The 13,572-nt window shown below is 45.1% G+C and overlaps 1 protein-coding gene across 1 annotated transcript in view; it reads left to right on the forward strand.

The window, feature by feature from the left end:
• The window catches only part of LOC129837895 (nucleolar GTP-binding protein 2-like), a 48,931-nt gene that overhangs the window by 13,912 nt on the left and 21,447 nt on the right, over positions 1-13,572 (forward strand). Inside the window, exons 5-6 of the mRNA XM_055904399.1 lie at positions 12,819-13,003; positions 13,290-13,356. Coding sequence (XP_055760374.1) covers positions 12,819-13,003; positions 13,290-13,356 — 252 coding nt within the window. The remainder of the gene's footprint in view (positions 1-12,818; positions 13,004-13,289; positions 13,357-13,572) is intronic.

Here is a 13,572-nt window from a genome sequence, read left to right on the forward strand (position 1 = left end):
CAGGAGACCATCCGCCACCTCATCAGGAGCATGCCCAGGCGTTGTAGGGAGGTCATACAGGCATGTGGAGGCCACACACACTACTGAGCCTCATTTTGACTTGTTTTAAGGACATTACATCAAAGTTGGATCAGCCAGTAGTGTGGTTTTCCACTTTAATTTTGAGTGTGACTCCAAATCTAGACCTCCATGGGTTGATAAATTTGATTTCCATTGATCATTTTTGTGTGATTTTGTTGTCAGCACATTCAACTATGTAAAGAAAAAAGTATTTAATAAGAATATTTCATTCATTCAGATCTAGGATGTGTTATTTTAGTGTTCCCTTTATTTTTTGAGCAGTGTGTATATATATATATATATAAATATATAAATATATATAAATATATATATATAAATATATATATATATATATATATATAAATGGAATGGAGTAGAATGTAACAGCAAACCCACACATCTCAACACAGCGACCATGCTTCCTCCACTCAGTCAACATATTGTGGATTAGAGGGAGCATGGTCGAGATGCGTGTGTCTGCCGCTCCACCCCACCCCCACATGAAATAGCCTATTTGAGGCTGTTGAGGCAGGCCCACAACAATGGCCAAGGTGAAATGGAACAGCACTTCAACCTAATGTTCCCTGTACTATATATATATATATATATATAATCTGTTTATTATAGCTGTTGATACAGGGCTCATGTGAAACTATTCTAACTGAACATTTTCTTTCACAGTGACACTGACTCCGAATGGGAGCCCCCTGTGCCAAGGTGTCCATCCCCCACTGAAGCTGGTTAATCCAGCCGGAACCCTGCTGTCTCCGGCTCCACACCTCCCGGTCCATCTAGAGGTGTGAAGGCACTGACGAAGAAGTGGAGGAGGGGAAGTGTGCAACCTGCTAACAAAGGGACAGAAGGGCGTTGGCACACTGTCCTAGAAGAAACAAACCAACCAAGTGGGGTTGGCTGATTGTGTGTGTGCTTACACATGCAATTTTTTTGTCTGAGGGGAAGAACAGTTTTGCTACCGGTAAGGGACTTAGCTATGACTCTGTAATGGAGTTATTGGATTTTCAACTGCTAGGGAAGGGCTACAAACTGTTTGTGGATAACTTCTACACAAGCCCTACCCTGTTTGCAGACCTTAGGAAGCGGGATGTGTGGGCTTGTGGCACCATTCGTACCAACAGGGTGGGCTTTCCGAAGACGAAGGTGAACGACATGCCTAAGCAGGCTGAGCGGGGGACCATGCGATGGATCCATGAAGATGGCCTGCTGTTTGTAAAGTGGATGGATACCAGAAAGGTGGTGATGTGCACAACTATCCACAAATCCTTCAGTGGCGATCACGTCGTCAGGTGTGTGAAGGGCGCTACTGGGGCATGGACCACAAAAAATTTCCCCATTCCAGCTGCAGTGAAGGACTACAACAAGAGCATGGCAGGTGTGGACCTGTCAGATGTGCTGATAGGCTATTACAATGTTCTCCATAAGACGATGAAATGGTACAAGACATTCTTCTATTATTTCATCGACATTGCTGTGGTGAATGCATTCATCCTACACAAGGAAATGGCTAAGAGCTGTGGAAAGCCCTTCATCTCACAGCTAGCATTCAGAGAGCTGCTCATCAGGGAGCTTGCTGGCTACAGCACCACTGCACCACGTTCTGGCCCCTCTACCTCTGTCCCTTCTGCTCCTGCCACAAGTGGTGTTCGTCTGCCCAAATTTATTTCTGCAGGAATGGATGTGCCTCGGGGCCAAAAGGGTACAGCATGGAGGCGTCGCTGTGTTCTTTGCAAAATGAAGTCCACCATCCCCTGCACCACATGCTTGGTGACCCTCTGCTTTACAGCAGAAAGAGACTGCTATGGCACCTGGCATCAGCAGCACAATATTGTGTAGAGGACTGAGGGTCTTCCAAATATTGAAAGTGTGTAAATAGTTATCCTTGTTTGTACATTTATTTATTTATCCATTTTTTGGGGGGGGTGTGTTAGAATACCATTTTGGTATTTTGTATATAGTTATTTGTTTCAAAATGTATAACTTCACCAATTTGGCTACTTGGGTACATTTGGGCTACTTGTGTGGGACACCTGGGTGACTTCATGATAAATGTCATGTAGCACACTCATTCCTGAAGTTATCATTCTGAAACTTTGCACAAGTACTGTTGCCTTATGTTTTTCACTGAAATTGTCCCCATCATCCTATCTGAATGTTTGTTTTTTCTTGTTCATTTTAAAGATGATGATGCAACAATAAAAAAGAAAAACGTATGTTTTTTTCATTGTATTATCTAAACCAGATCTATTGTGTTATATTCTCCTACATTCAATTCACATTTACACAAACTTCAGAGTGTTTTCTTTCAAATGATAGCAAGAATATGCATATCCTTGCTTCTGGGCCTGAGCTACAGGCAGATAGATTTGGTTATGTCTTCAGGCTGAAATTGAAAAAGGAGGGAGGGGGGGGGGGGGTAGCCTTAATTCCAACAACAGTTAGACATTCATGTTAGCAGGCAATATTAACTAGGGAAATTGTGTCACTTCTCTTGCGTTCAGTATAAGCAGAGTCAGGGTATATGCAGCAGTTTGGGCCACCTGGCTCGTTGTGAACTGTGGGAAAACCATTTTTTCCCAACAAGGACCATAATTAATTTGCCAGAATTTTACATAATTATGACATAACATTGCACAACCTTCAATGTAACAGCAATATTTAGACGTAGTGTTGCCACCCCTTAGATAAAATACGGAACGGTTCTGTATTTCACTGAAAGAATAAACTTTTTGTTTTCTAAATGATCGTTTCTGGATTTGACCATATTAATGGCCAAGGATTGTATTTCTGTGTGTTTATTATCAATAAGTCTATGATTTGATAGAGCAGTCTGACTGAGCGGTGGTAGGCAGCAGCAGGCTTAATTCAAACAGCACTTTACTGCGTTTGCCAGCAGCTCTTAGCAATGCTTGATGCACAGAGCTGTTTATGACTTCAAGTGGGTGATGGCAATACGAAAGTGCCTATAAGAACATCCAATAGTCAAAGGTATATGAAATACAAGTGGTATAGAGAGAAATAGTCAACGTGTCATAATTCCTATAACTACAACCTACAACATATTAACTGGGAATATTGAAGACTCATGTTAAAAGGAACCACCAGCTTTCATATGTTCTCATGTTCTGAGCAAGGAACTTCAACGTTAGCTTTTTTACATGGCACATAATCCACTTTTACTTCTCCAACTTCTCTCTTTTGCATTATTTAAACCAAATTGAACATGTTTCATTATTTATTTGAGATTAAATTGATTCTATTGATGTATTATATTAAGTTAAAAATGTTGAAATTGTCATTATTACAAATGCATACAGTTGAAGTCGGAAGTTTACATACATCTTAGCCAAATACATTTAAACTCAGTTTTTTTACAATTCCTGACATTTAATCCTAGTAAAAATTCCCTGTCTTAGGTCAGTTAGGATCACCACTTTATTTTAAGAATGTGAAATGTCAGAATAATAGAGTGCTTTATTTCAGCTTTTATTTCTTTAATCACATTCCCAGTGGGTCAGAAGTTTACGTACACTAAATTGGTATTTGGTAGCATTGCCTTTAAATTGTTTGTTTAACCTGGGTCAAATGTTTCGGGTAGCCTTCCATAAGCTTCCCACAATAAGTTGTGTGAATTGTGGCCCATTCCTCCTGACAGAGCTGGTGTAACTGGGTCAGGTTTGTAGGCCTCCTTGCTCGCACACGCTTTTTACGCCACTCCAATACCTTGACTTTGTTGTCCTTAATCCATTTTGCCACAACTTTGGAAGTATGCTTGGGGATCATTGTCCATTTGGAAGACCCATTTGTGACCAAGCTATAACTTCCTGAATGATGTTTAGAGATGTTGCTTCAATATATTCACATAATTTTCTCCTCATGATGCCATCTATTTTGTGAAGTGCACCAGTCCCTCTTGCAGCAAAGCACCCCCACAACATGATGCTGCCACCCCCGTGCTTCACGGTTGGGATGGTGTTCTTCGGCTTGCAAGCATCCCCCTTTTTCCTCCGAACATAACGATGGTCATTATGGCCAAACAGTTCTATTTTTGTTTCATCAGACCAGAGGACATTTCTCCAAAATTACAATCTTTGTCCTGATGTGCAGTTGCAAAACGTAGTCTGCCTTTTTTTATGGCAGTTTTGGAGCAGTGGCTTCTTCCTGGCCGAGCGGCCTTTCAGGTTATGTCGATATAGGACTCGTTTTACTGTGGATATAGATACTTTTGTACCTGTTTCCTCCAGCATCTTCACAAGGTTCTTTGCTGCTGTTCTGGGATTGATTTGCACTTTTCGCACCTAAGTACATTCATCTTTAGGAGACAGAACGCGTCTCCTTCCTGAGCGGTATGACGGCTGCATGGTCCCATGGTGTTTATACTTGCGTACTATTGTTTGTATAGATGGAACGTGGTACCTTCAGGCGTTTGTAAATTGCTCCCAAGGATGAACCAGACTTGTGGAGGTCTACAGTTTTTTTTCTGAGGCCTTGGCTGATTTCTTTAGATTTTCCCATGAAGTCAAGCAAAGAGGCACTGAGTTTGAAGGTAGGCCTTGAAATACATCCACAGGTACACCTCCAATTGACTCAAATGATGTCAATTAGCCTATCAGAAGCTTCTAAAGCTATGACATAATTTATTGGAATTTTCCAAGCTGTTTAAGGCACAGTCAACTTAGTGTACGTAAACTTCTGACCCACTGGAATTGTGATATTCTGAATTATAAGTGAAATAATGTCTGTAAACAATTGTTGGAAAAATTACTTGTCATGCACACAGTAGATGCCCTAACCGACTTGCCAAAATTGTAGTTTGTTAACAAGACATTTGTGGAGTGGTTGAATAATGAGTTTTACTGACTAACCGAAGTGTATGTAAACTTCCAACTTCAACTGTATATATAAATAAATAGTAATCGTCCGATTTTAATTGGTATCGTCTTTTTTGGTCCTTGAATAATCGGCGTTGAAATATCAGAATTGGTCGACCTCTAATTTTCGTCAGTAATATTTCTTATAAAAAGTAGATCAGAAGCAGTTAATCGCTCATCAACCCTCAACCAAGAAAGACTGGCATGCATGTTGTCGATTTTAGTTCTGTATGTACAGTTAAGGGGAAGGCGTGCTGCTCTGTTTTGAGCCAGTTGCAGCTTTGCTAGGTTTTTCTCTCCTGCACTTGACCCTATTACCGGACAGTAATCAAGATGGGACCAGAGCAGAGCCTGAACAACTAGTACAGATGATTTGTGTCAAACGCAGAACATCTTTTTATAACAGACATAACCCTCCCCATCTTCAACACAACTTTGTCAATATGACTTGACCATCCAATGTAATACCTAGAGCAAGTTGAGGAAGTTAAACTCCTATGGTCATACCTTTTATGTACAACTCCAGTTGAGGTTTAGGTCTTAGAGAATGTTTTGAACCAAATACAATGCTTTTAGTTTTAATGTAGTTAACACCAGTTTATTATGAATCACCCATTCTGATGCTAACTAACTCCTTATTTAGAATTTCTGTGAGCTCTCCGGCTTTGGTTTCTGAAATGTAGCGTGTGGACTCATCTGCATACAGTCTTTAGAGCTTTGTGGCAAATCATTTGTATAAAAAAAAATAGATGCGTAACGGCCCAAGGCATCTGCCCTGAGGGACACCGCACTGCACATACACTACTTGACCAAAAGTATGTGGACACCTGCTCGTCGAACAGCTCATTCCAAAATCATAGGCATTAATATGGTCCCCGCTTTGCTGCTATAACATTTTCCACTCTTCTGGTAAGGCTTTCCACTTAGATGTTGGAACATTGCTGCGAGGACTTTCAGCATTAGTGAGATTGGGCGCTAATGTTGGCTGATTAGGCCTGGCTTGCTGTCGGCGTTCCAATTCATTCCAACGGTGTTCGATGGTGTTGAGGTCAGGGCTCTGTACAGGCCAGTCAAGTTATTCCACACTGATCTTGACAAACCAGTTCTGTATAGACCTGGCTTTGCGCACCGGAGCATTGTCATGCTGAAGCAGGAAAGGGCCTTCTCCAAACTGTTGCCACAAAGTTCGAAGCCCAGAATCATCTAGAATGTCATTGTATGCTGTAGCATTGATTTCCCTATGACGGTGCCACATTGAAAGTCACTGAGCTCTTCAGTAGGGCCGTCCTACTGCCAATGTTTGTCTATGGAGATTGCATGGCGGTGTGCTCGTATTTTTTATTTTTATTTTTTTTACCCCCTTTTCTCCCCAATTTCGTGGTATACAATTGTTAGTAATTACTATCTTGTCTCATCGCTACAACTCCCGTACGGGCTCGGGAGAGACGAAGGTCAAAAGGCATGCGTTCTCCGAAACACAACCCAACCAAGCCGCACTGCTTCTTTACACAGCGCGCCTCCAACCCGGAAGCCAGCCGCACCAATGTGTCGGAGGAAACACCGTGCACCTGGCTACCTTGGTTAGCTCGCACTGGCTCCGGCCCGCCACAGGAGTCGTTGGTGCACGATGAGACAAGGATATCCCTACCGGCAAAACCCTCCCTAACCCGGACGACGCACGGACCTCCCGGTCGCGGCCGGCTGCGACAAAGCCTGGGCGCGAACCCAGAGTCTCTGGTGGCACAGCTAGCGATGCAGTGCCCTAGACCACTGCGCCACCCGGGAGGCTGTGTGCTCGTATTTTATAACCTGTCAGCAATGGTGTGGCTGAAATAGCCGAATCCTCTAATTTCAAGGGGTGTCCACATATACTTTTGTATATATACTGTATCTGATGTTAGAACACTCTCTAGGTTCTGTTGGATAAATAACTCTGCAACCATGAGATGGCTGGTGATGTAAAGCCATAGCAAGTGAGTTTTCTCAATAACAATTTATGATCAATAAAATTAAAGGCTTCACTGAAATCTAACAATACGACTCCAACTCCAACTATCATCTTATTCTTTTATTTTAACCAATCATCAGTCATCTGAGTCAGTGCTGTACAAGTTGAGTGCCCTTCTCTTTATTTATGCTGAAAGTTAACTTATTGTAAAATCATTACTCTGTTTTCTTCAGGTAGCCTATTTCTTAGAGCCTGGATACACCAGACTGAGCGTTCATTCCGGTTTAACCAGGCTGTATTTGTGAGGTGAAAAAAGCACGGGTTGACAGGTCAGGTGGGATCTTCCTCTCCAACTGGCCTATTCCCGCTCGTCTTGCTCCGCTTCACAATGAACCAACCTGCCTGTATCGAGTTGTGTTTCGCAAGAGAGAGTTCGATGCAGTTGGCCAACTTTGCGCCCCCGGGTGATTTTGCTCCACAATGTTCCTGTAGATTACTCTAAAACCATTATTTTCTCAACCGTAATAGCCTATGCATTATGTTGATTCCTGCTATGAAAGTATCTGCCTGTCCCTGTTTCGCGGCCTGCTGCTGTGTGAGCTGTGCGCATGGTGGAGGGAGAGATGTATTCTGAGAAGCACAACCATATGACCGTTGACAAATGCTACTGCAGGCAAATTACAGTTTTTTAAGCTACTGCTGTTTTAGAAACATCAAGTAGCCTACGCCTGGCGCTGGAAAGTTGTTGTTGTAGGACATTAGCCTACATTTTTACTGATGGATTAATAAATGATCCTACATGGCTATATATAAACACAAAAATATTTTGAGTTATCAATCTAGCAAAATGTTTTGAGTTTGCACTTCCTCGGGATTTGAATAATTTAGCTTATAAGCCAATATGAACAAAGATGTCATCAAATTCTCTGAAGAGCCAAAAATAAATCAGATCATTCTAGATCTTATTTTGACAGGTTTCATATCAAAATATTAGTCATGCATTCCCTGTATATGCTACGTGAAATAATAGCTCTTTTAATCATAGGCTGCCATCTCTGTCTTACTGGGTAATTGTCCAGAGCCCACTAATGTGCAGTGAATGTTCTTGTATTTGTTATCGAGCAACATGGTCAAATGTATCACAATATGACTTATTGTCCATTTCGCCCAGCTAAAAAAAAACACCCCAAAAGACTAGAAACAATACTTCTGTCCAGTTCTTCATGTTCTCTCTGAACGTTGTTGTTGACTGAGTCTTTCTGTGTTCTTTCCCTTCTAAATAGCTCCATATGCGTGCAAGACCTTTCAAGACGCTCAAAGCTGTTGGAAATGAATGGCCTTTTCCTTTTTTACTCTCCCTCCTTTCCCCACTCCTCCTTCCTCCTGCCATTTTATGTCTTACGCCATTTAGGGAATTGAACCCCATGCCAAAGCAATGTGAGCAAGTCCAGATACGTTGCATAAATAATTTTTAATTGGATGTCAATTTTGGTTCTCTCTCCGTCTTCTGATCTGTTCCTGATCTTCACTGTTTGTTGGCAGAGTATTCTCGCCAAGGTCTTTGTCAGGTCTCTTATTCTATTTTATGGTGATGTTTTCACCATAGTTTCTGTCTTCAGTCAGTAGCACGTATTTGGAGTTTTTGCTCCCCCCCCCAAGGGGAAGGAAAAAAAGGTCATTTACTGTTAGATTTTAATTTAAAAAGCCAGGCTTAGCATTAGAATACTTCAAAACAAGACCAGAAGGGGTGGAAGAATGAAACTGGAGGTGATGGACACATCGTTTTAAAAAGAACAACCTCTAAAACATCCTGGCGGATGGTCAAGTTGAAGCTGAAATCTTAAACATCGTTGCTTTTGACAAGATCCGTAAAACTGTTTGTTTTCTCTCTCTCTCTCTCTCCGTGTTGCAATAGGACTAAGGCTACCTTTTACGGTTGTGTCGGAGGATAATTGAACTCATAATCAGATCTGGCTCAGACAATGCAGTTTATTGACAGTTTCACTGCATACTTGAGGTTCTGCGTGCTGTGTTTGTTCTCCACCGTTGTTTATTGGTGGAGAACCCCTGGAACATGGCCACCAGCTCCGTCGCATAAAGCTTTGCAGTTTGCTCCAACTAGTTATAACCTAACCTATACCTCACACGGAACACACATGGAATTCTACATCACTGTTCTTTCTCTCTACTACTGTTCCGCACAAGAGTTGTGTTCCAACTGTTACCCCCTCCAAGCCGTTGGGTTTTTACCCTGCTTGTTTCTTCGCAACGAGAGAGAGAGGGAGAGAAAGAAACTGTTGCTTTAGCGGAAGCATTTATTTTGCATTGCATGCAGCATTACAAAGCCACACTCTGTGATACAACGCAGGCGGCCGTAAATCTGTTGGGCGAGCACAGAACTGCTCCTCTCCAGCCCCCTGGGTTGTGGTTTGTCTGTAAGGCAGCTGAACAACTTGCAGACATTTTGAGGACACTTATGGTTATAGAGCTCAGACACCCATTTGAAGACCATAATAAGTGTCACGCCCTGGCCTTAGTATTATTGGTTTTCTTTATTATTTTAGTTAGGTCAGGGTGTGACATGGGTAATGTTTATGTTTTGTTTGTTTTGGGTGTTTATTTGGTAAAGGGGTTAATGGGTGTAGTATATGGTTTTGTGTTGAGTGTAGATGTTTAGCATTGTCTATGGTGGTTAGTATTCTAGGAGAGTCTATGGTTACCTGAATGAGTTCCCAATTAGAGACAGCTGATTTCGGTTGTCTCTGATTGGGAGCCTTATTTAGGGTAGCCATAGGCTCTCATTGGTTGTGGGTAATTGTCTATGTAAGAACGTTAGTAGCCTGTATGTTTGTGCACAACGTTTGTAGCTTCACGGTCGTTTTGTTATTTTGTTAGTTTGTAAAGTGTTTTTGTGTCGTGTTCATCTTCGTTCGTGTTTAATAAAAGAAGATGGCATATTTTCCAACTGCTGCATTTTGGTCCATTAATCCGCCACACGATCGTGACAGAATTACCCACCATCGGACCAAGCAGCGGAAAACAAAGCAACAGGAGCAATACAAGGATTCATGGACATGGGAGGAAATTTTAGACCGGGAGGTACCAGGAGAATATAACCGCCCCAAAGCTGAGCTGGAGGCAGCGAAAGCAGAGAGGCGGCGATATGAGGAGCTAGCTCGGAGGCAGGAAAAGGAACCTACAAAGGATCTGGGTTACACTACGTGGGAGGAGATCGACAGGTGGGCGATCAACCCAGGGAGAGTGCCGGAGCCCGCCTGGGATTCTCTGGCGCAGTGCGAGGAGGGATACCGGCGAATGGAGGCAGCACGACGAAGCGGTAGGAAGCCTGTGGGAAAACCCAAAAAATTTCTTTGGGGGGGGCTTAAAGGGAGAGTGGCGAAGTCAGGTAGGAAACCTGCGCCTACTCCCTGTAATTACCGTGGAGAGCGAGAGTACGGGCAGACACCGTGTTACGCAGTAGAGCGCACGGTGTCTCCTGTACGTGTGCATAGCCCGGTGCGGGTTATTCCACCTCCCCGCACTGGCAGGGCTAGATTGAGTATTGAGCCGGATGTCATGAAGCCGGCCCTACATATCTGGCCACCAGTGCGTCTCCTCGGGCCGGTTTACATGGCACCAGCCTTACGCATGGTGTCCCCGGTTCGCCTACATAGCCCGGTGCGGGTTATTCCACCTCCCCGCACTGGTCGGGCAACGGGGAGCATTCAACCAGGTAAGGTTGGTCAGGCTCAATGCTCAAGGGAGCCAATACGCCTGCACGGTCCGGTATTTCCGGCGCCACCTCCCCGCCCCAGTTCAGTGCCACCAGTGCCTACACCACGTAACAGGCTTCCAGTGTGTCTCCAGAGACCTGTTCCTCCTCCACGCACTCGTCCTATGGTGCGTGTCTCCAGCCCGGTATCACCAATTCCGGCACCACGCACTAAGCCTCTTGTGCGTCTCCAGAGTCCTGTGCATCCTGTTGCTGCTCCCCGCATTAGCCCTGAGATGCGTGTCCCCAGTCCGGTACCACCAGTTCCGGCCCCACGCACTAGGCCTAATGTGCGTCCCCAGGGTCCAGTATGCCCTGTTCCTGCTCCCCGCACTAGCCCTGAGATGCGTGTCCCCAGCCCGGTGCCACCAGTCCCGGCACCACGCACCAGGCCTACAGTGCGCCTCAGCCGGCAGGAGTCTGCCGTCTGCACAGCGTTGACTGAACTGCTCGTCTCCCCAGCGCCATCTGAGCCATCCGTCTCCCCATCGCCATCTGAGCCATCCGTCTCCCCAGCGCCATCTGAGCCATCCGTCTGCAATGAGCCTGCAAAGCCGCCCGTCTGCCATGAGCCTGCAAAGCCGCCCGTCTGCCATGAGCCCACTGAGCCGTCCGCCAGACAGGAGCCGCTAGAGCCGCCAGCCAGACAGGAGCCGCTAGAGCCGTACGTCAGACAGGATCTGCCAGAGCCGCCAACCAGACAGGATCTGCCAGAGCCGCCAACCAGACAGGATCTGCCAGAGCCGCCAACCAGACAGGAGCAGCCAGATCAGTCAGCCAGCCATGAGCAGCCAGATCCGTCAGCTAGCCATGAGCAGCCAGATCCGTCAGCTAGCCATGAGCAGCCAGATCCGTCAGCTAGCCATGAGCAGCCAGATCCGTCAGCTAGCCATGAGCAGCCAGATCCGTCAGCTAGCCATGAGCAGCCAGATCCGTCAGCTAGCCATGAGCAGCCAGATCCGTCAGCCAGCCATGGGCCATCCCTCAGTCCGGAGCTGCAGTCCCTCAGTCCGGAGCTGCAGTCCCTCAGTCCGGAGCTGCCATTCCTCAGTCCGGAGCTGCCCCTTACCCTGGTGCTGCCCCTTACCCTGGTGCTGCCTCTTACCCTGGTACTGCCCCTGACCCTGGTACTGTCCCTGACCCTAGTACTGCCCCTGACCCTGGTACTGCCTCTTACCCTGGTACTGCCCCTTAGTCCGGAACTGCCCCTGAATGCAATGGGGTTAAGGTGGAGGGGGGTCGTTTGGAGGAAGCCTAGGAGGTGTTTAGGTACTGTGGTGACGTGGGGACCGCGACCAGAGCCGGAGCCGCCACCGTGGATGGAAGCCCACCCAGACCCTCCCCTAGACTGTGTATGGTGCGCCCGGAGTTCGCGCCTCAAGGGGGGGGTTATGTCACGCCCTGGCCTTAGTATTATTGGTTTTCTTTATTATTTTAGTTAGGTCAGGGTGTGACATGGGTAATGTTTATGTTTTGTTTGTTTTGGGTGTTTATTTGGTAAAGGGGTTAATGGGTGTAGTATATGGTTTTGTGTTGAGTGTAGATGTTTAGCATTGTCTATGGTGGTTAGTATTCTAGGAGAGTCTATGGTTACCTGAATGAGTTCCCAATTAGAGACAGCTGATTTCGGTTGTCTCTGATTGGGAGCCTTATTTAGGGTAGCCATAGGCTCTCATTGGTTGTGGGTAATTGTCTATGTAAGAACGTTAGTAGCCTGTATGTTTGTGCACAACGTTTGTAGCTTCACGGTCGTTTTGTTATTTTGTTAGTTTGTAAAGTGTTTTTGTGTCGTGTTCATCTTCGTTCGTGTTTAATAAAAGAAGATGGCATATTTTCCAACTGCTGCATTTTGGTCCATTAATCCGCCCCACGATCGTGACAATAAGAGAGTACAGCACAGACATAATCGCATCTATCGTCCCACATTTCCACATCCATCTTTCACATCTATCGTAAAGTCTTCCCCCTGTCTGTCTTCCTAATGTCTCCCTCCTGCTGCTTCTCTCAGGAAGCAGCTGTGATAGAATGGCCTCTCAAATAGATTGCAAAAGGCCCTGTTTCTCCTCCTCTTATCTAACCAGTGCAGTCTGTCAAACAATTTTGTCTAAATTATCTCTCCCCGTCTCATCCCCTTGGCCACCGTCTTCTGCAGAACTCTAAGGTACACATCCTGGACACCGAGGGCTTTGAGACCACATTCGGGCCCAAGGCGCAGCGTAAACGACCCAACCTGATGGTGGGAGACGTGAAGGACCTGGCAGAACAGGCTGAGGTCTTGGCACAGACCTACAGCACTGAGAAGGACCGCGACTTGGTCACAGAGGACGATGGGGTCAGGTGAGTGCAGTAGCGCCTGTTAATTTTGTCACTGGCTACTGTCACTGATGTCACTTTGACTGACAGTGACAATGCCTTCCAAACGTACTGGGCTTCTTCAGGTATACCAATAACTACTAACCATTTTCTATTTACTACTACCCCAATTCCATGATAGATACTCCATTTTCTTTGTTTTGATAATATAGCCTAGCTTTAGACTGTATGTTGGACCACATGAGCAGTTCCAGTCTGTGGTTAATGTTGGGGTGTGGCACCTGTTGCACTGTATGTAATCTACACACAGAGAGGTCGCTCGTGAGGAGATCTTCAAGAAGGGCCAGTCGAAGAGGATTTGGGGAGAACTGTACAAGGTACAGCATCTTTCTATCTGATCTAGGAATGTTTATTTTAGTTCACCTTGATATTTCCTAATAGATACTGTGTACGGTGCAGGTATCAGGGATGCAAACTTGCCACTATGTTTCTCATATCGAAATGAATGACGGAATGCATCCCTACTCTTCCTACAAATAGAATATCAATGTTCAGAGCGTGATGTCCGATATGTCAGAGCAGAATGCGTCATC

This window comes from Salvelinus fontinalis, chromosome 38, assembly GCF_029448725.1.
Source record: "Salvelinus fontinalis isolate EN_2023a chromosome 38, ASM2944872v1, whole genome shotgun sequence".
Lineage (NCBI taxonomy): Eukaryota > Metazoa > Chordata > Actinopteri > Salmoniformes > Salmonidae > Salvelinus > Salvelinus fontinalis.